At 35.0% G+C, this 23,214-nt stretch overlaps 1 protein-coding gene across 3 annotated transcripts in view; it reads right to left on the reverse strand.

Annotated features, from left to right (window-relative positions):
• Positions 1–268: 268 nt before the first annotated feature.
• LOC124824316 (ubiquitin C-terminal hydrolase 13-like) overlaps positions 269–23,214 on the reverse strand; it is a 43,872-nt gene continuing 20,926 nt past the window's right edge. For 2 of the 3 annotated variants that reach the window (XM_047296738.2, XM_047296737.2), the window contains exons 12-32: positions 18,642–18,720; positions 18,408–18,554; positions 18,023–18,103; positions 17,810–17,929; positions 10,857–10,979; positions 10,307–10,384; positions 10,117–10,205; positions 9,934–10,042; positions 7,914–7,982; positions 5,694–5,804; positions 3,487–3,542; positions 3,207–3,384; positions 3,031–3,132; positions 2,869–2,940; positions 2,146–2,211; positions 1,874–1,939; positions 1,551–1,637; positions 1,309–1,425; positions 1,099–1,173; positions 929–1,015; positions 269–819 (exon numbers count right to left, since the gene is read on the reverse strand). In XM_047296738.2, coding sequence (XP_047152694.1) covers positions 778–819; positions 929–1,015; positions 1,099–1,173; positions 1,309–1,425; positions 1,551–1,637; positions 1,874–1,939; positions 2,146–2,211; positions 2,869–2,940; positions 3,031–3,132; positions 3,207–3,384; positions 3,487–3,542; positions 5,694–5,804; positions 7,914–7,982; positions 9,934–10,042; positions 10,117–10,205; positions 10,307–10,384; positions 10,857–10,979; positions 17,810–17,929; positions 18,023–18,103; positions 18,408–18,554; positions 18,642–18,720 — 1,954 coding nt within the window. In that variant the 3' untranslated portion in view covers positions 269–777. Of the gene's footprint in view, positions 820–928; positions 1,016–1,098; positions 1,174–1,308; positions 1,426–1,550; positions 1,638–1,873; positions 1,940–2,145; positions 2,212–2,868; positions 2,941–3,030; positions 3,133–3,206; positions 3,385–3,486; positions 3,543–5,693; positions 5,805–7,913; positions 7,983–9,933; positions 10,043–10,116; positions 10,206–10,297; positions 10,385–10,856; positions 10,980–17,809; positions 17,930–18,022; positions 18,104–18,407; positions 18,555–18,641; positions 18,721–23,214 lie in introns of all 3 variants that reach the window. The other variant, XM_088094709.1, reaches the window with a different exon arrangement.

Raw genomic sequence — 23,214 nt, forward strand, 5'->3', positions numbered from 1 at the left:
ATATTTATTTACTAACTTTTTCTTTAAACTAATCTAGTATTAGATGAACTTAAGAAACTAGTGGGTTCTATCTGTAGAAAAAAAATCTAGCTATGTTGTGAAGAAATACTATTAATATATCCTTGTGATAATAAAGATTTAGTAAAACCAATGAAATCCTGCAAAACTCATTTGTTTTTCTTGTTAGATTAAATTTTATTTACCATTTTTTCTTCCATGTGTTTTTGTAAAATGACAGTTCTACTCGCTGCATATGAAGGAATATGAATAGGAGGAACATGAAATGGTGAATTTTATGGTGACTAGCAAATCTTTTACATTACATAAAAAAAAAAGCTCTGCTACAGCATTATGCAGCCCTTACTTAACTTAGATTAACACTTCTAACTGGAAAAAATCAGGAAGCAATCAAGAAAAATGACAGAAGTCAAGCACTATACCCTGTATACACTCGCTAATCCAAAAAACTTATGTACTGATACAGTTTCAGCGATATGATCAATGACCTCAACTTGAAGAACCTCCATACAAAATCGGAAGTAGTAAAAAGCTCAAGGCGCTGTGGTAGGCAGATACCAGACGTTGAGAGCAATATTACCCCATTGACAGAAAGAATTACATAACCACATAACTAAAAGTCTGCAGACACCACCTGAGTTGCTGATTTCATTAGTCCTATACATAGTAGCCTTTTGCCATCTTCCCCAAGTTTACAAGCCGATAGATATATAATAATGCTGAATTCATTCCATGCATCAACTTATCAATACCACTTTCTTAATTATAAATCTTTACTGGCTTCTCAAACGTGTGGCGATTCTGAAAACAAAAAGCCATATAATGTTGATTGTAATAAACAAAACCAAATTTTATACCCTCAAAAACATATTGTACTTGAGGAAACTTGCTCGTCAATAAACGCACTAACCTGGTTGACAGCATATGATCTTTTAGGAGCATTGTCAGTATGCTCCAAGCCAAGATATTGCTCCCAAGCACCATAAACATCTCTTCTCTATTAAAAGATAACAAAAGAAAAAATACAATGTAAATTTGTTTTAAGAAAAATGTTTACAATTAAGTTTCATATCACCCCACCTGAAACCGACTGGATACAATGTCAGAATCCTGAAGGTACTCCGGACGCCCTAGTGATAGAAATGCAAACTTCCACTGCCCAAACGAGAAATATTAAAAAAGTAAGGTGAATTGAAATCAGATATACTCAATTTTTACTCATTGAAACCGTCAGGCAAACAAAATTACACAAATAGGTGGAAAAATAAAATAACACAGGTAAATGAGTACCTTGCCAAACTCATCATCAGGAACTTGAAGTTTCTTTTGTATTCTCACTTTAATTTCAGCTAGAGTTTCTCCTTCATGTATAACCAGAAAAAAAGGTTCCCCAAAGTTTTGAATTTGCTGTAATTTTTGAAGGGAAGACAAAAATATAATACTTGTCATATAATTAATATCAGCATGAAATATGAAGGACATTAAATATTTTAAATTTATTAATAAAAGATATATCAATTAAAACTAGTTACCATTTGGTTTTGAGCTGTGTCTTTAGTGAAATGGTACACATGGATTAGACGATCATGAGAACCAAGATTTTTCTCTTCCTCTGGAATCTATTAAATTTGAAAATGGACATGCATGTATTAAAATTATAATGGGAAGGAAATTGAACAATAATAATATAATATGATATATATATATATATATATATATATATATATATATATATATATATATATATATATATATATATATATATAGAAGGGCCAAGCAGTGTCATCATTTCAACAATAAAAACAGGAATAATTCATTATATTAAAATTCTATCTCCCTTGTTTCGAATTCCTACCTCCTCCGCTCGTAATGTCCAGTATTGATCATTAATGTTTTCAATCTTTTCATTCGGAGGGAAGACCTGCACGGGCAGGAAATGAAAACGATATTTCTACAATAAAACTCTGCTATTTTGTGATGGTCAAAAGCACAAAAGCCAAAACAGAAGGGCAAGGGTAGGATTATACTGAACAGTAAATTTAACCAATATTTCCCGATGACTACTCTGGAAACAATAAAAAATATTAGTAACAAATGCACAAGTCATCAATGTACGTAATTCTTTACCTTGTATATTTTGTGATAGAAGACTTCAAGCAACCTAAGTTCCGCTTCAGGATCAGATAACTCTACCTGAGCAATGGTAATAAATGGGTATGATGTATAAAAAGAAATATAGTATACTGTCATCTAGAAGTTATTAATGGGGGCAAAGTTGGCAGCTTTATAAGGAAAAGTTGGTATTTGCCCCAGATTGCTGTCCCAACCAAAGTAACAGAAATGCATTGGACCAGGATCATAGTAACCAGATTCAAGTTGATGGAGCTTATTGTTTAAAAAGTCAAACACTATACGGAATTATATTGTAGTGAAATTTGTGTTATTTCTTGATTAGTACTTTCTTAGGATAAAGATATTAAATTTGGAGTAGATTTGTCAAACTATGTTAGACACACATATATGTATATTAATATAGATCGGCAAACTATTAGCCCAATGATCCAATCACTAATACAGTGCCTCGGCCACTACCCCAGTAATATGCTTAGGTCTTGGAATTGAGTAAACTCAACCAACTCAGAAATGCTAGCTCATGGAGTGACGATTTGCCCCCTCTATATCCAGAAGTTCACTGACAATTAATCAATGTGGAATCTTCAATAGTTTACACTACCTGATTTCCCTTTCAACTACAGAAGAACCCACACGTGTACTTGTGTGCATTTGTGACTTATGACCATAGGGTTGTGTACGTGGGTAAGATAATGAATCAAAGCTTAAGAATTTCACCTTTGTTTTAAGATCATCCAGGACATCCCCAACGGTGCTCTGCTTTGGCAGTCGGATAGTATGAATAACCACCTGACAAAAATATATAAAGAAAAACAGAAAGCTGTTACGAAGACAAAAATTTACAAAAAAATGGAAGAGAAATCTGGTCAGCATACTCACTTCATCTTTAATGGCATGATGAAATGCAACTTTCAGAGTTTTCAAACCTTGTAATTCTGGTAGAGGGATGTCAAGTACTTCATAGTATAATATATCTGAGGTCTGACATTGAAGAGAGGAATAAGATCTATTGTCTTTCCAAAAGAAAAAATTATTATTAATTTATCAATAACTACCTGATTGTAATGAACTAGCATATCAGACAAATGTTCTACCCCTCGATATTTAATAGGCTGAGGTTTTGGTTGTTGAGAGTAGCAGTTGTGTGGTGTCAGCCGTATTTTGGACGGATCATCCAAACCAAGTTGTTGGGCTACTCTCTCCACTACATCATCATAGGTAAAAAGCCTTGACCTAGACATTAGTAATTAGGAGAGTGTAAAAGCATTGAACAATATAAAATTACATATAGTATATATTTTATTATATGAAGAAATAAGCTGCCAATATGCTTACATTTCCAAGAAGAAGTCATCTTCTTTAGGTCTATCCAGGGATCGAAAGTGAACCACCTAAGAATGCATAAAATATATAAGCAATTTAACTATTAACATGAAATTTGAAAGCTTAATTAATTACACATACAGATATGCACAAGCACGGACATATAGTGAAAAGTGGGACTTGAATAAATGAGATGAAGAAAATTCATTTTATTCAACTTACACTGTTTTACCCTACGAAGCTCCTATACGCCACAAAAATGGCGCTTTCACATCATACGCTCATGGTGGACACGCACACGCATCGGAGGCGTGCAGAATGCGGTGTCAGATGCATATCTTTGGGCCAAACACAGCCCTGTTTGGAGACTCACAGGAGAAGACACGACCTGGCCCGAGTAGGCGTCGTGGTGGCTCCTCCAGGTTGGACAACGGCATTGGTGGTGGGGATCACAGTGGTTTCAGATCTGGTATTGCAAGACTAAGGGAAATCTTGTTGGCATCAGTGAAGCCTCCAGTAGCCACTGAAAATGGCTCTGGCTGGATAGAGGGGTTGTAGAGGCATCACCTGGTGATGGCATACACCCTAGCCATGGTAAAGCACATTCAAGAAGAGTTGGAATCATTTGTGGAAGATGAGTCTAGACTCTCTCTTGGGCCATCTTAAGCCATCATGGAAATTTTAGAGTAAAAAAATTTTTGGGCCAAGTAGAATAGGGTTTTGACTAACCAAGTCAACAAAAAAAGGGCCAAGCCCCAATGTTGACCAAGGTTGGACATCAACTTCGACAACTGACCAAGGAGTCAACATTTTTGGCCAAGCTTGGAGGACAAGGAGCATGGTTCGGCCATGACATGTGTCTCCTCCCTATTGGAGAGTTTTTCCACCCAGTTAGTGGCCACTTGTCATTTTAGGAATGAAGAGTTTTTTCACAGGTAGTGGCCACATGTCACCCTCATATTTGAGAGGATTTTTGCCACATGTCTCGCTCCTATTGGAGAGGATTTATCCTTGTTCTCCAAGCTAACCAAAGTCGCTCTTTTAGGTTAAAATTTCTGCCCATTTTGAGACACTTGTGTCTCTCCTTCATGTAATTACCTTTGAAATAGAGTAATGTTATGCAGTCAAACTTAAGCCATACTACACTTATTAGTTCACCTTAGGCTAGACCAACCCAAGTGACCTCCTCTAGCCACCTTCCTCCAAGAGTTGTCCCAACCTTTCTGAGAAAACCCCTAAACACATCATCCAACATCATAAAAACCACCATGGTTGAGACACTTAGCCAACCTTCATCCACCATAATTTTTGTCCCTTCATCCATGAACACTTCCATGGCACTTTCCTTCTAGATTTGGTTCATCCTAGCCAGATGATTGCCATCAGCTGATGTTGGGTTGCCGTGTCATGGGAAGATGAAGGAGGAACTGAAGGGGTGTGACTTTTTTCTGAATAAATTAATAATTTATTACATTATTTAATACACAGATTTCACAGATCCCATAGAAATCTTTTTCACCAATGAGAACTTTGCATCTTATTAAAGTTCCCTGATTCTCCATTCATCATAATACACCCATTTCAACTTAAAAAAATCAATATTTTTCAATATAATTCTTATATATTATTTAAATATAGTTATTTAAAATTAATAATTAATATATTTTTTCAATAATAATTAATTAATATATTATTTACATTTATATATTATTTAAATAAAATTAATATATTATTTATAAATATATATTATTTAAATATAGTCGTTTCTTCATAAATGTTTGTTTTTATATTTTGTAGATTAAAAATTATAATTAATATACATATAATATATATATCGACGAGTTCATGTCATGTATTTTTACAGTTTAGTAGTATTCTTGTGTCCATGTCGTATTTGTGTTTGTATCTAGACTTCATACCTTTTACCTATTTATATACATACATACATATATATATATATACAAATATCTATACACTCCGGGTTTCCAAAATATCAATATAATCAGATCCATATACTTCTTTTCCCAGTGATATATATAGATAGATATGGCTACAAAAAGGCAATACACTTACCTTAAACCCTAATCCTAAAGCTCAGTACATACAAAATAAATAACATTACATTCCAACAGAGGGCAAGGTAAATCTACGAAAAACATTACTGCATTTTGGGAAGTAACCAAACAAATTTGTATAAAGTAGCCAAAAATTGAATGTACCTGGCGATTGTGCACATATTCCAAATATGAGGGCACATCTGGATACCGGACATTTTCCCCACTATCCATAGAAGAAGCCTTTTGAAAGCATATGATATCACCATCTTCCAGCTGCAAATATGGAATATAAGCAAATAAATTAAATTGAAGCATTTGGTTTTGCAATAGTGGGAATCCGTACACACAACAGTGGATTCTAATGTTATTACTGAAACATTTCCAATTATTGATTGCCAAGAATATTTTTGCCAAAGATTCTCATACTAGTTTCATTCACAAGGAAGGAAGTAAGGGTAGGATTGCTCTATTATCTTAGCATGAGAAAATTTCTTACATGAAAGTTGTCCAGAAACACATGACCTGGTCATCAATCTAACATAACCATCTAATTTTCTGAGACAACCTGATAGGACCATGAGGGTCTACGTTAGGAGAAAAGGGAATAAAAAGAAAACATAGTCTGTTAGGAGGTGTTGGGGTTGTTAGGATGTGTAGTGTCTTTTGGGGGGTTAGCTATATAAAGGGGGAAGGTGTCTTGAGACAGGGACATTGTTTTTGATCTTTAGTAGACAGGGTTTGTTTCATCCTGTGTGAAGGGAGGTTGGTCTCTTGGATGTTTTCGAACATATTCCTTGTTTCCAAAGTAATAATACAGTTTTTCCCCAATGTGAGTTTGTGTAAGCGTGTCCTATGTCCAACTAGAGAATTCTGGATTTCTTATCACCAAAAAACCTAACAATTGGTCCGACTTGCCAGATCAAGAAAAAAGAGAGACATGGAAGAAAGATTGAGTACATTGGAAAGATTGGCCAGCGAACAGGAAAGAGCCATAGTCGAATTAAAAGAAGAAAACAGGGAGAGTTTCCAAGAAATTAAAGACATGCTGCGGAAGTTAGAATCCCATAGAGCTATAACTGAACGGAAGGACACTATGCAAGAAATTAAAGATACTCTAGGGAAGTCAAAATCCCATGAAAGGGGATCCAGAGGCAGTCAGAGCTCTGTGAATGGAGAGAAAAGAGGAAGAGAGGATCCTGAAGAGGAAATTGAGGTAGAAAGGGAGGAAAATCAGAAGTGCTGGATAAAAAGCGGAGAGTTGTCCATATTTGAAGGAAATGGCGTCCAAGGTCACACAAGGGCAGCAAATATTTTGAAGTTCAGAACATCACAGGAACAAAAGAAGTACACCTAACCTAACCATCAATAGCATGGAAGAAATGCAGTCCTGGGGTTCAAGACCTGGCAACAAAAATCCAAGAACCTTTCTTGGGAAGATCTTGATGGCAGGTTTGGGGCTGATAATAACTGCAGTGAAATTGTTGATGTTGCTTGTGAGAAAGGTGCAAAAGCTACTGCTCCAAAGGATGATAATTTGACAAAGGTTGGTGGGGAAAATACATCAGGTGAAGACTGTGAATGGAATGTTGTGACTCTTGCTTCTTAGAGTGAAGTTGCAAAAGCTACTGATTTTAGTGGGGAGAGTGGGGTAGGTCTTGGTGCATAGGTTAAAACAGTGGAGGAGGGTGAAGACAGAGAAAAGAAAGCAGAAAGTGGTGGGAACATGGTGACTACTACTTGTGATAATAAAGTAGAAGATGCATCTGTTTTGAGTGTGGATGGTTCAAAAGTGGTTGGTGTTGAGGAAGCAAAAGACGGGGGAAGCAGTGAAGAGGTAGAAAAAGACAAAAGAAGTTCAGAATATCACAGGATAGGATGTGTAGTGTCTCTTGGGGAGTCTGCTATATAAGGGGGGAAGGTGTCATGAGACAGGGACGTTGTTTTTGATCTTAGATAGCAGACAGAGTTGATTTCATATTGTGTGAAGGGAGGTTGGTCCCTGGGATGTTTTCAAATATATTGTTTGTTTCCACAATAATAATATAGTTTTTCCCCATTGTGAGTTTGTGTGAGGGTGACCTATATCCAAAACCAGAGAATTCTGGGATTCTTGTCACCAAGAAACCTAACACAACCTCATATAGTCTCCTATTGCCACATCTTGGCAACTCCATGCCACTACTGCCAGAAGTTAACAATAGATGATGACCTATCACAGGAATCCAGCAACTCCCCATCAATACTGCCAGTCAGTGTCAGTCCCCAGAATGTTTTGGTAAATCAGACACCGCAATTGTTATTTTTAGTAATACCATTCCCAAGAACCAAAAATTATTTTCAAAAACTGAAAGAAGTGGAGCATCAATTATGGATATAACTCACCTGGCTAGTTCGAAATGTTACTTTCTTGTCAATAGGTTCGCACATGACGTTTGGTTCAAACTTAATTTCCTGCAAATAAAAGTCAGTCAAAACAGTGTCAGATCATAAAAATGAATTGAAAGCATAGATAAAACAGGACACATATGGCTCAAAACAGTGATGAGGATAATTTCAAAAACACAAGGCACAAGAAAGCAATAATGCAACAAAAAATATTAATCAGAATTTAACATAAAATAATAGTAATGAGAGAACTCAAGATTAGTACAAGACATTATAGACATCAAGTTGTGATAGTTTTCCAAACAATATTGGATTAATTAAAACAAGTGGGAAGAAAAATGATAAATGTAATTAATAATATTTGGTGTCATGTAGTATCCAATATTGATACAACTGTGGCAAGGTTACAACACAAACGGCTATAACTCAAAGTACCCATACTTTATATGCCGGAACCAATTAATTTTCTATAACATATAGCACTGATATGTTATTGTTAGAGATTAGAGATATTACAGCGAATTCACTGTATTTGGCATTTTACATTTCATTCCAATGATCTTCTGTTTTATTTAGCTACAAGTAGTTACCGAGTCAGCGTTGACTAACACTTGTACCAATATCTTATGCGATCACCAATGTTGTCAAACTCAAAGATCCTAATGGGATTGGAAAGGAGATGAAAAATCATAACTCTAGGATCGCAGAAGCTATGAGTAAATAAAAAAATATATTCATAAATAGGTGCATCATTAAAAATAATATAAATGACAAAAATAACTCCCACATAATTCATAAAATGGGTTCATCACAACTAAAAATAGGTTCATAATTCATAAAATAGCCATAATGAAACAACCAATAAATTCATAAAAAATGGTTATGCCATTTTTTTTCTTCAAATTCAAAATAAACCCGAGCAGCCAGCAGAACCACCAAGGAAAGCAGAACAGAAAAAAACAGAGGCAGGGAGAGAAAAAGGGTAGAAGAGGAACAGAGAGCAGCAAAGGCGACTGTAAGGGCAGAGAGGGTGACTATGAGGGCGGTGTGTATCAGTGGTGAGGACTGACACCACCGACAACAATGAGGGTGAAGATCATATCCTAATGGATCAGGCAGCAATCGCAAGGGTGGCCAATCGCCAATGATCGAGAGTGCCAAGAGTGCTAGGAAGTGTGAAGGCAGCAACAGCCAGTAAGTGTGATGGTGGCATTGATAATGGTCATCTTGAAGCTTGTGCCTAGCTTGGGTCTTATCTGGTTCTGATATTCAAAACGCAACCCTACCAGAAAATGATCCGCCAATCTAGCAAGGATACTCACTCGCTGAGCTGCCCAACTTTTGATCCAACCTCTGCATCAGCTCGCTTGGTGGTGCAAACTCACATGATCATGTGAGTTTACTCATGATTTTAACCACATTGGCAATCATAGTTGATATTGAATAATATCTTTAGATTTCTCTCTTTTCTTCATATTCGTTCTTTATCTCTTCCTCATTCTATTAGTTACAAAGCAAATATGCCAAAACCATTCACCAGCAAATTTAGTGGCTAAAACAACGACATAGAACACAAATTAAAAATATATTACTGAATCTGAGTCAACAGGTTGAAAAGGTATGGAGCTAATTGGCACAAGTTATAAGCCATGTGCCAATTGATAACACTTAAAAGAGTTGAGAGAAACTAAAAATTTTATTACTTCTCTAAACCCTAAGGGAGCTCCTAAAAACCTACTAGAAAATACATTACATTTCAACATAAGTTACATTCAATCTAAAATACAAATAGCAAGATTTATGACTAAATTAATAAATAAAATGTAAGAAGTTCCAAGATTTCTCAGTTACTAAAATGGTAAAAAGAATAGACAGAAAAGGACAAACAAAAATTCAGGTAGCATGAAAGTAAAAATGGTAGAATTTCAGTCAAAGACCAACTGGATTACCATCCTCACTACATATTTAGTTGTTTCGATGAGTTACAAAAGAGTTAAAGGAATCAATACAAACCAACCTCATAAAGTGCAATATCTTCTTCAGGGTCATAACCAGCCATTTCATTTAACCTCGATAAGATTTCCAATGGCTTGCCAGTACACTTAACAAAGATCCTCCCAACATAACTGCCATTATAATGAAATAAATCTTAGGTCAACCTAGGTCTCAAAAATGTTGAAATAAATAAACTACTCAGTACCGAAGTTCCTCCTTTTCAGGATCATATAGCTTGAAGAAAAGCAATATATCATCCTTGGTCTTTTCAGGTGGGGCGATGGGACATGAATCCTAAACATGAATGCAGATTTTCAACAGGATTGCTTTGACTTGTACAGTAAAATTTAATAAAATAATAAATTAGTATTTAATTTCAATCATACAAATGTTACCATCCCCATCTCCACTTCCAAAAACAATTTTAATTCTGCATTGTGAACCTTGTTTGATACTTCTCTCAATTGTCCAACCTGCAATACAGTGAAGTACATTGAGAAAAACTTCAATCATATAACTTTTCATTCCATATAACCAAGCACCAACACAGATAATAATTAAAAGACATCAGAGCATTCCCAGAACAAGGAATATAAATCCAGGATCCAACACAATTAATATGAACAATACTACTGAAACATTGATTTTTATTTTCAAGAAATAGAACAGTTCATAATGGGGAAAGTGAAAAACAAAAGCAACTCATGAGCAATTAGGCCAGCAAACAAAATGAAATAAACATATAGTAAGATAGCATCACAATCACATAACTAACAGGCTTCCATAGTAACAAAAAAAAAAGCTATAATTCAAAAATTTAACCAAATTGTTGAAGGACCATAATATAATTGTAAAACATCTTCATGTAGAAAAAGAAATAATTAATAGCAAAAAAATAAAAGGTACAAAGTAGAACAAAATATCCAAGTAAACATGAAAATTTACAGATTGTGCTTCCTCAGCAGGTGTCAATGGTCTGTTAGGACGATATGTATGGTTTTGCCGCTTTGCCCATATCCAATAGCGCTGAAATTGAACTGGAACATTGAATTCTTTTGCAACCTCGTCCTGTATATCAAAGAATGTGCAAAAATGGGCATTAAAATAACATTACAATATAAAATATATAGAGAAATGCTCTATACAATAAACTATGCAACTGTCACTAAATCTTTAAATTATTACTACAACAGAAGTTGATCATATTGATTTATGTGATACATTTAGTTATATCCTTCTAATTTCCGGATCTCACTTATACAGTCAAATTATAGTACATAAGTACAAGGCAATTCTCACTTTACAACATAGTTTTTTGGAACTCACATTCTGAGCTACTGTAAGCTATACTAGTCAATGTTATTAGGCCTATTGTGACATCCACTTTCAGAGCACTCAGATGTCTAGCCCAATGCACAAAATGTCTACTCAACATGCATGGGGTTTGCAAATGTCATATGAACTAAAGATATGAACAAATTATACTATATAAATGGGGTCACGATTCTCATCTAATAAACCAGATTTATAGGGCTCAATGAAATCTAAATTGACATGCTATGGGCTTATAAGATAACGTTTGTACCTCGTTAACATACCCTTTTCATACTCTAACGGTAGCTGATTTCATATTTAGGTTTTCCCCACTAAGTTCCATAATGTAATATTCAGTAGAATTTGGCTATGCTTTTCAAGTCTTTTGTTCTTATGAAAGGAGAATGTAAGTCACAAAATTTTAAAGTTGTAAAACGTAATCACAGTTGTCATTCCCGGATAGTGCAGCAGCCAACCCCAAAAGTGGGACAGGGACCCTGCCATTCTATTATTTTTAGATATTAAAATAGTTAAAATACAAGTATATAAAAGCTGAAAAACAGAAAACAAAACACAAAAAATCATACACTAAACATGATTAACCTTCTAAAATAATAAAACCCAAAGTCTGAATAAAAAGAATAATAAAAGTTGTTTTGATAAACCAGAAATAGAATAGGAAACAAAGAGAAAAGAAAAATAAAACAAAAGCATGGAATAGTAAGATTCATACCCATTTTAAAAAATTAACATAGGACATAAAAACATGTAAAAAGATGTAATCAACAATAACAACTATATTCAAAAGAAGTGGTTATATAATGGGTAGATTAGATTGTATTGGGCTGTATGGTCCAACTCCTTTACTAAATCTAGGTTCAAAGAGAATAAGAATAAATATAGCAAATATAATCCTTAAATAATAACTAATTATATATATAAAATATAATAATAAATATATACTACTTTAAATAATATTAAGAATACTCTATAAAGAATATAAAATTAAAAAAATTACATCAAATAAATAATTTTACATAAAAAAAATATGATAACACATATATATTAACTTAAATAATAGTTAATTTTTTTCTTAAAAGATAATATTACTTTTTATAGAGAAAAAATAGAAGTTGGTATGATTAATGTTGTCAGTGCAAGAGAAAAAAAATTAAAAGACATCTTAAAATATTATTATTTTAGATTTATTGTTGGCGCTCACTGTTCATTATATTTATCAACCGATTCATCTTCTCTTTCTATGTTCATCTTCTCTCGTTTCATCTTCTTCTTCTAGTTTCATCTTCTTCCATTTCATCTTCTTCTAGTTTCATCTTCTTCCATTTCATCTTCTTCCATTTCATCTTCTATCTTCTCCTAGGTTCATCTTCTCCCTTCACATTGACACTAATTTTCTTCTCCTATTCTCTTTTCTCTTGTGTACATCTTCTATCTACTTAGTTTCTTGTGCTGTGTCCTGATATTTCATCTTCTCCTTCTCACGGACAACAGTTATCAAACCGGGTTGCGTGACTTGATCCCAGTTTAAATTAAAACCTATTATGTGCAATTCAGGCCCATTACACACCAGACTCGTGATTCATGCAATACTAAGCACAAATCGGACGACACAATAGAAATACAGGAGTAAAAATGAGTCTTACAACAATTTGTATCGTGAGGGAGAAGAATCATACCGTTTTGTATGATTGGCATTCAGTATCACACAATACTTACTAGTCTAAACAAAAGTGAAGACAAAACAAAATCCTGCCACTATAGAAGTTTGGCCGCTTAGACAGAGGGAGTCATCCAGTGAGAAAAGAGGAGAAAAAATTTTCACAATAAGCTCAACATTAGCAGTTTTTTCATATAACGTTTTGACACTCAAAACATGCATTAAAAGATCCCAAAAACCCATTAAGTGAGGGTATTTTGGCTCTTTTACATGTTTCAGTCAGTGGGAAACCAATTGCCTTGTCTTTAAGACCCAATGTGAGGCTTCTGTTCCAGACACAACACCAAAATGTCATGTGAGTTGGCAACCATTGTGGCCCTCAGTAGCAGTCTCGACTGCTTCAGCCACATTAACCTACCTAGATAGTAATAGGAGCAATTTTGTTATTAAAAAAACTGAGCTTTCACCGAGTTCAATTAGAAGAAATCTAAACATGACTACTAAATGTGTTCAATATTTGTTTGTCTCACTTGAGATTAAACAGAAAATATATTTCTAGAGGACTTAGTTAATCCCTCTCCAATCTTCTATTTATAATAAAGATTAGATACAAAAATACATGGAAGATTAAGAAACTGTCATAGACATATAAGTACAGAACTAAGTACTACTATGGATACAACTCATAGAAGCTAGTACACTACACCCTAAGTAGGCTTAATGATGATATATAGATGCCATTATTCTTGTTAGATATATTATATCTTTTATCTTTTAGTTGGTTTGTTATTATTTCTCATTTGTATTTTGGGCTTAGCCCATATTTCTTCTATTATAAATAGAGAACCCTATGTGTGTATTTAACACAAGGGAGATTAATCCAAATATAGTTTTTCACTATATTCAACATGGTATCAGAGCAAGTTCTCTGATCCTCTTCTGGTGGTCTTTGCTGTCTGCCGGCGGTCGGCCGCCATGGCCGCCGGCAGCCCCTAAAATCTCAGTGGGCAGTCCATTTTTTCTTCTTAAATCTCTGCCACAATCAACACCAGTCCAGACCCAGTGTGCCACTGTTGTCGCCGCCACTTTCCGCTGCCGTCGCTGCTAACTCCGGCCACCGTCGCCGCCTCTGCCGCCACCGTCGGCCGTCGTCACAGTTTCGACCGGTGACCAACGGATCTGAAGTGTCTCCTCGAGCGACAGCCAACCCCGCCGGAGTCATGACCAGACTCCTCACCACGCGCATCCATGCGCCGCTTCTTCTCGGCCAATCTCGGACGCGTGTTCTGCACGCGCCGCCTTCCCGATGTCGGAGTTTCACCGCGTCACTGCAGATCGTCTCGCCGAAGCTTCTTGAGTGTGTTTTGGTTCCTGTTTCTCCGTTTTGTTGGCTTGGGCTTATACCTAGGGTTTTCTCCCTCACGTTTTTGGAACCCTAAGTCCCTTTGCTGTCCGCGCCGTTTGCCGCTGTCCGGCCGTTTGCCGCTGTATGCTTCCAACCACTGTAGGCCCCCATCACCTCGTTAGTTAGAGATGGCAGTCCCTGTAGTTTTGTCGCTTCCAACCACTACAGGCCCCATCAGATAGTGATAGCAATTAGTTTTATAGCTGTCAACCGCCGCTGCAGTCACTAACGTCTCAAACAGATGCGTCAGTTCTTCTTGGGCTAGAGTTTAACCCGATCTTCTTGTGATACACTGCTAAGTATCACCACTTGGGAGTTGTCCAGCAAAGAATTTTGAACCTCCAACATGTCTTTGGATCTTTGATGCCTTTGTTTCAGCATTGTAGCTTAATATTTTGTTTTGTTTTAGTGGTCCAGCAACTGTGATATTCCACATTTCCGCCCTTCACACTAAGGGGGAGTACGTTTCCAAGACACTGCAAGTCACATATATATGGGTGTAGTCCCTGCAGTTTTGTAGCTCTTAGCTTTCAGCTACCACTGTTGATCTCGTCACTCATCCAACATTGATTGGGAATCAGTCCTTGCAGATTGTCATTGTCCACCACTGCTTTCCTTCATCCACCATCTATGGTTGCCTCACACTCTTGAAGACAAATCATCTAGTTCAACACTGAGTTCATCTATTCCAAGCTTAGTTCATACAATTTGTATGCTCCAGCTTGAGAGGGAGTGTTAGATATATTATATCTTTTATCTTTTAGTTGGTTTGTTATTATTTCTCATTTGTATTTTGGGCTTAGCCCATATTTCTTCTATTATAAATAGAGAACCCTATGTGTGTATTTAACACAAGGGAGATTAATTCAAATATAGTTTTTCACTATATTCAACAATTCTAACAGTCTCCAACTATTCATTAAAATTATATTTCATTTATGCTTCAAAGTATGTATCAACTTCATCCATACACTTAAAAAGAATGTAAAATGTCCTCGACAACAAATAACAATTGATGGTGTTAGAGTCTCTCCTAATTGCAACTCTCTTTCCTCATTGCAACTCTCTTCCTAGAGTGGTCGAAGTGGGGCCATGGTGATGGTTATGGTGGCTGGTGGCAGTGATCAATCTTCCCTTAAATCCAAATCTCATATCTAATAAAATAAAATCCCTTGGTTCATGACTCCATCACCTCCACATCCATGTCTTCCTCATTCTCTTCCATTCCCACCTGCCCATCAACCTCTATGCCAGTCCCTTTCACGTCTCAATCGCCACATCCTCTCACCTCTCCTTCATCCACCCTTACTTGTCACCTTCCCTCCTAAATTGCTCTCACTGCCCCTCCCAATGGAACCTCATCAAGAAATCCCTCCCACCTCCTCCTTGTCCACAAATTCACCCACCACTACCCTCAATATTCAATCAAACCCACCACCAAGCTCATCATCTCTAGGCCTACCTCAAGGTCCCATCACCACCAATAAAAGAGTTGTAGTGAGAAAAAGAGTTGCACTGAGGGGAGAGAGAGTTGCAAGTAGAAGAGAGGGGAGAGAGAGTTGCAAGTAAAAGAGGAGACTCTAACGCTATTAGCTGCCATTTTGTGGACGAGGACATTTTACATTATGTCACAAAGTATAGGTACAAAATTGGAACATACTTTGAAGCAAAAACGAAATACAATTTTAGTGAATAGTCTTTGGATGAAAAACATATATAACGCTTATTAAATTATAGAACTTAGGCTTACTTTTGAACATATTAATTTTCTCTGAAACAATTAAGTAGTTTTACAGTAAAAAATCTGTCAGGCCAAACAGCAAATGCTACCCATAGATAGCATTCAAGCGTAAACAACCAAGTCCCTAGCTATATTCCTATCCTTTACTTGTTTTGTTGTTAATGCTCGTTTATATTTGAATGCTTAGAAAATATATTACAATATCATTATTGTATCTTAGAATATTTTTCGCTATAAGATTATTTCCTAGGAGTGGATATCATGGTTCCAGGAATTTCCTTGTTATTTATTAAGATTAGAACTTGAAGTACAGCAATAGAAGTCTAGTAAAAGGGGATTTAGAAATGTCTCTTTTATTGCTGTAGGTGCATCAATTATCCTGTGACAAAGACCAAGTGGGTCAACTGACAATCAAAGTGTTCAATTCCTAGAAATTCTTGCAAGATGCATCCATTGTCTCATGAACCAAGTCACAATTGTATTGTTGCACTTAGGCAATTACACTTAAGTAAAAAGGGTTGTACCTAACTATAACTTAAAGTTTTTAACCTATTGGTGAGTGCTTGAACTAACAATTAATATCAGAATCAAGGTCACTAGTTTGATTACTATGGACAATCGTTGAGGGGAAAATTCTTGTAAATTGTATTAATTGTCTATGGCAAAGACCATGAGAGGGAAGTCACAATCAAAGAGATTTGTTATCGACAAGACAATCTTTGAGGGAAATTGGTTTCCCTCCCAACAATTTCCCCCTAAGACATCAAACTTCTCAATTGTCACTAGATCTACAAAATCACCATCATAGGACAACAAATGCAAGTTCCAAGAATCTTCCCCTCCGCAATTATCTTACTGAAAATCAAATCCGTGACCTAAGTTAAACCATTAAGCCTATCAATAAGAATTTAATAAAACATCTTTTCTAGCATATGATTATGAGAAAATTATTTTGAAAGTCCTCGTTCCATCGCTCCCTACTAAAAATTTCAGTTGTGAAAATGTGTGCACTAAACTTCGCCATTGAAAGGACTTGTGGCAATAATAGTTCAGCGAGAATAAGGAACAAAATCAATATGTAATAATTGAATCATATTTCATTATTTGACGTAATAAAATCATATCACTAGGATTACTTGGTAAAAAGAATTTACAAAAAGAGTTAGGGTTATATGAGTGAGTGCAAAACTCACTTTACAAGCTAATTTGATAGAGTTGAGTTAGGCCAAAATTCATTTTCTATATGGTATTAGGGCCTACTGCAGCAATGTTTGTTAGCCCATTGTGTAATCTGTTATCAAGCCATTATTGAACTACCCACAAGCCTTTAGTCTCATGCTTAGGATGTTTAGTCCTTAGTATAAGGAAATATGTTAGAGATCCAACATCAACAACAGACAGTCAAATTATAATATATAATGCGTGCAACCCACACCCACACCTTACGAACAAATTTTGTAGCCTTGAGTTAAGCCTAAATTCATATTTTGAAGTGGGAAGGTATTATCAGTTTGTTTTCATACTGATAAAAAAATCAGTTTGTTTTCATTCTGTTTTCAGTGTGTTTTTAAGCTGCATCATCAATAGTTCCCAGTCTTTTGATTATTTTAAATTACATATCTCAATATCATACTTGTATGTTTTATGGCACTTTTTGTCGGGCTAATATAAAGTGCCCTTCACTCTGAATTCTTAAATGAAAAAATAATGCAGTATCAAGACCACAAGACCAAGAAAAAGAGCATGACTGCAAAAGATACCTTGAAAAGATTAAAAGTTGTCTGCTTTTGGACTCTGAAACTTCTAACTTTGTCATGGTCTACAAGATCAAAGTAAATATCCTTTCCAATCTGGCTTTTCAGGTCTTCATCATGTGCCACCTAAGAATATCATATCAGTAATAACAAACATAATTTTATGGTTTAATCCAAAAACCTTGGTAAAGTTCAAGACAATATTCAAGAACTAAGAACCTTTATGATAGTATATAGGTGAGCTTCTGCCTTTTCTTTCTTTTTGTGCTCTTTCTCTTCTTGTTCTTTCTTCAACCTCTCCTACATTAATTCATTGCAAAAAATCATACCCGATTACCAGAATAAAGCAACCTAAATAATAGAACAATAAAAAGTAGATGACACAGCAAATTGAACATCACTCAAGTTTTGCCCAATATGTTCATAAGGCCTGCAATTCCTCTTCAGGAAACAGAGATAAAACGAGATAAGTTCGTAAGTGCAATCATGTTGATAGCAACAGCTCAGTGGTAAATGCTTTCTAAGACCTATTCACTAATAAACAGCCATCTAAGTTAAAGCAAGTGTTTCGAAGTCTTCAATGTAGATAAGAATACACTCTTACCCTTAAATGTGCTGCAATGTCTTTCTCATCCACATTGCATATGATTTTGTCCTTGTCACTTTCACGAATATACACCAACATATAAGCATTTGAGTATTTGGTGAACTTAAATGGAGTGTTATTGAAACCAGGATTTGCCTGTGGTAACTGTTCAAACACAATCCCCAATGTTAACTAGCAAATATTGAAAAGGGAAAAAATAGCATGGTCTATGTAATAAAATAATTTAATTACCTCTTCCTCACCCCCATATTGCTCCTCTAATGCCCTTTTATTATCTTCTTTTGTCACCCTCTCATCATCAAATTTGTACCTGAATACGCCAGTCCAGATATCCGCAAATAGTTAATACCAGGTAAACTGCCTCCCTTATGCACATATTGAATCCATGTTTGTACAGCAGTTATAGTCACTAAGTATACCAAACAGTCAATAGATTTATTAAAGTACCAAAGAACAGAATATTCAGATTCTCTAGTACTCCAACAGTCTGATTTCAAATATCAACTACACCATACTACATCCATCAACCAGTTGAGATATTTGCTCGGTGCTTTTTAGACACTCTCCAAACAGTCTCATGCATTAATTATGTTTTAAGAAATCGGCAAGGAGAACAATGTCCAAATTATAATAATCAAGGCTCCCAATTATAAAGCAGCTGGTGAATTCTTAACGAAGAACAGCAAAAGGCTATGTTGAAACCCATGTGAAACACATTGCATTTACCTGATGCTAGAAGAATTTTAAAAGAAGATACTTGTTCATCAAGATATAATTCCAAAAAATAGACAACATGCCACCTCTTAGCTTTAGGTTGTGTTTTGGCCCATTGGTTCCCTTTGTTTAGAATGTTTACTAGTGATGAAGCAAAGAATACTCATTTTGTAAGTAAAGGGATGGAAATTGAACTTAAGAGTTGGTCTTCGATAAAGAAAGTGCTTCGAAAGGTAAATTATGATGATAAACCAACCATGGGTTTCATCTACAAGGCAATGGACTGGGCTAAAGAAAAAATTCAAAAGGAGTTTAAAGGTAACAACAGGTAAGTAATTTGCTAATCTCCATATTGAAATTTCATTTCAACTTTTCATTTGACTTCTTAGAAATGAACAACAATAATTCAAATTATTATTCTACCATTTTATGTTATGAAGATTTGAAATACTACTCATGAAAGGTGGCACAACGAAGTCCGTAGGCCTTTGAATGCTATGTGCTACTTTTGGAATACTGAATTCCATTGTTCCCCTAGTGCTAAAGCAAATACAGAAAAGTTGGTGGCCGATCCTGAGAAGCAAGATTGGATTGATTTGCAACTAGAAGATTTCAAGAACCAAGAAAAGTTGTTTGGCAACTCCTTGGCTATTAAGACAACTGGAAAAAAGACTCCAACAGCTTGGCACGAGTCTTATGGAGATCAACACCCGGAGATTGAAAGTTTTGCCATTTCTGTACTTAGTTTGACATTTAGTTCTTTTGGATTTGAACATAACTAGTGAAAAATCAGATAAATTAGAATTAATATACAGTAAACTAGTAATTACTTGTATGCATGTTTACGTTTGCATTTATTAGGTCCAAACAAGAGAAGAAATCATTTGAAACAAGAAACTATGATTGACATTGTTTATGTCATGGTTAATTCAAAATTGGCTGACAGAGGAAGGTAGGAGAAGATCACTTGAAGAGTTTGACCTTGATGATATCCCATCCAATGATGAGTACATTATGAAAATTGTTGATGGACGTGACAATTGAAAGATAGATTTAAACGATGCTGCCACTTCAAGCAGAGGATGATGAGCACTTGGCTAAAGATTAAGCCCAAGGTAGTGGAGACTTTATGTTCTCATCATCCACCTCTAGAGGTGGAGGATGTTCTTATTGATGAGCTTCATTAAGGAGAAAGAGCTAAAGAAGATCCCTCAAGTTTTAATTTTTAATTTGAATGATTTATATTAGATGAACTTATGTCAAATGAAGTATTGACAAAGCAATCAATTTTATTTTAATTATTTATGTTATTTGCCTAGGCATGTGTTTGAAGAAAGTAAAATCTATGATTTGTGTTACGATCTTGTGAGCCCTTCACGATCATTATCATAATCACGATGTTGACTACCTTGCATGTGTCCCAATAATTGGACTCCACAATATTCCTCTATTGTCATCTCCTAACCTTGAAAATGTCCTTCATATTCAAAAACTTTCTAATACACCCATATTGAAGAAATAACGTGCATGACAAAGAAGCCCTATATGGAATTAATTAGTCACCCCATGATTGTTTTATAAGAATTACGTTAGCTATGGTATCCTTGGGGTACTGCCAGAGTCAAGATGACCATGACCATACATTGTTATTGAGCATACCTTAGAACAGAAACTTATTCAACTCTTGGTCTATGTAGATGAAAGATTATTTCACAGGAAGACAAATTATTGTTGAAAATTATCTTGAATGATCTTAAAGTAAAATGTGAACAACCTATGGTTATCTATTGTGATAATAAATTAGCTATAGGTTATCTATTGTGATAATAAATCAGCTATAAATCAGCTATCAATATTGCTTACAATCCAATTCAGCATGATAGAACTAAGTACATAAAGATAGATCAACTTTCCATTATCACTAACGACCTTATCACCAAGTCCTATGTCTCAACCAGACTTCAGCTAGCAGATTTGATTTCGCAAGGGCCTTCGCGGTTTTATGATCTCACATCACATGCAAGCAAGGAATTATAGACATCCAACAACTTCAGGGAAGGTTGAAATGTCAAGAAATGTGTGGAAACACGGAAAAACAAAAAATATCTTGTTAAATTGTTAATAATATTAACAGTCATATTAATTGTTACAATTGATATATTATAGGGATTCAAGAAATTATTGTGATCATATAACTCCAAGGTGGTAGAGTTCTCTCTCTCTCTCTCTCACTATCTCTCTCTCTCTCTCTCTATATATATGTATATACATATATATCTATATATATACATATATATATATACATATATATATATACATATATATATACATATATATATATATATACATATATATATACATATATATATATATTATACACACACATATATATACATACACATCTATATATATACATATATCCATACACTCCTGGTTTCCAAAATATCAAATATAATCAGATCCATATACTTCTTTTCCCAGTAGTAAAAACCAAAATGTTGAGAATTTTGAGTAACTTTCATAATTGACCATATTCATCAATGTGTATTGTGTTTGTAGATGTAGAATACTTGTATTTAATATTCCATGATAGCTGTAATTTTTCAACAGAGTCTTCAAGATCACCCACACCACACGAACCTTCAGGACTGAAAACTAAGCTCTGACCCTATATATTTTTTATTGATAATAATGAAAAAGTCCTCAATTTTTAGTAACGTTTATTTCTGACATATTGATCAGTGTGTATACTGTGTTTGTACACATAGATTACATGTATTTAATAATCCAGCATAGCTGTCATCCTCCTACAGCAGCTTTTGGATAAATCACTCGTCACCAATATTAAGGGTTGATAATTATGTATGGGGTTAGTTTTCAAATTTCTCAATATTTCATGCACTGTTTCATGATCAATCATTGGTATTGGTATTGGTAAGGGCTAACGCTTTTAAGTTATGTATGACATTGTAAAACATCATATAAATTATAACATTAAGCTAATATCAGATTCAAAGTCTTTATTCAATATTTTTCAACCTTCAATACTTCAGGATTTACTTCCTTATTTTCTTTGGATTAAGATCTAGAATCTAGAATTGCAATATCACATGCTAAATGGGAACGAAAAAGCAAATGAATAAAAATCACATAACAAAAAAAACAAAGAAAAAGTTAATGTAGCAGTATCAGAGGCACATAAATTTCGCCAGAAAGCTAACATGTGTGTAGGTTCTGGATAAGTTTATTAATACTATTGATAAGGGCTAATGTTTTATATTCTGTATCATATCACAATTTTAATAGATCATATAATATTGAGTTAATACATCATATTATAAGGGCACACTGATCTTCTCAATTATCAATTTTTTTAAACTGCCACGGCCACACCTGTTTCTGTCAAGCACTGGCCTCAACCAACATTCTCCTTCACACTTCAGAGGTCCCACAACACTTTACTCATCCCCAATTTTCGAAAGTTATGGTTGCCAAGCTGATCAAGCTAAGCTAACTCTCAGACATGGTTTCCTAACTGTACAGCTTCGTAGCATGTGATAAATGCCTGTCAGAATATCCAACAAACTTCTCTACAGGTACAGATCAGATCTTCATTCACAACAAGAGGTTTATATATTTCCTCATCTAGCTCTTCTTTACTCACTTCTTCACATAATCCTAATATCCATATTATTCTTGAGGCTGAATAGCCTTTCAGATTCATCAAAAGTCCCTAAAAGCATTGACATTAAAATTAGTACCTTGAAGTAAGCATTGCTTTTTCACATTAGTCTTTTGTATGAAAGATGTTAACTAACAAAATTAGTTTCTTTATATGTGTTGAAATGTATTAAGTTTATGTTGTTTTGTGAGTGTGTACCCAACTTAAGAGGTGGGTTGTATTCTGTCATGGTATTCTATATATATAGAATACCATAACCTTGTTAGAGAACTAACTGAGACATTTTATATGAGAACAAGGGAAGTACTGAGTTAGAAGGATATTGTGATGCAGATTGGGCTGGTTGTCCGAATGATCGAAGATCTACCACAGGATATTGTGTACTCCTTGGAGGGAACCTTGTATCAT

Source organism: Vigna umbellata, chromosome 7, assembly GCF_029865625.1.
Source record: "Vigna umbellata cultivar VRB3 chromosome 7, Vumbellata_1.0, whole genome shotgun sequence".
In the NCBI taxonomy this organism is placed as follows: Eukaryota; Viridiplantae; Streptophyta; class Magnoliopsida; order Fabales; family Fabaceae; genus Vigna; species Vigna umbellata.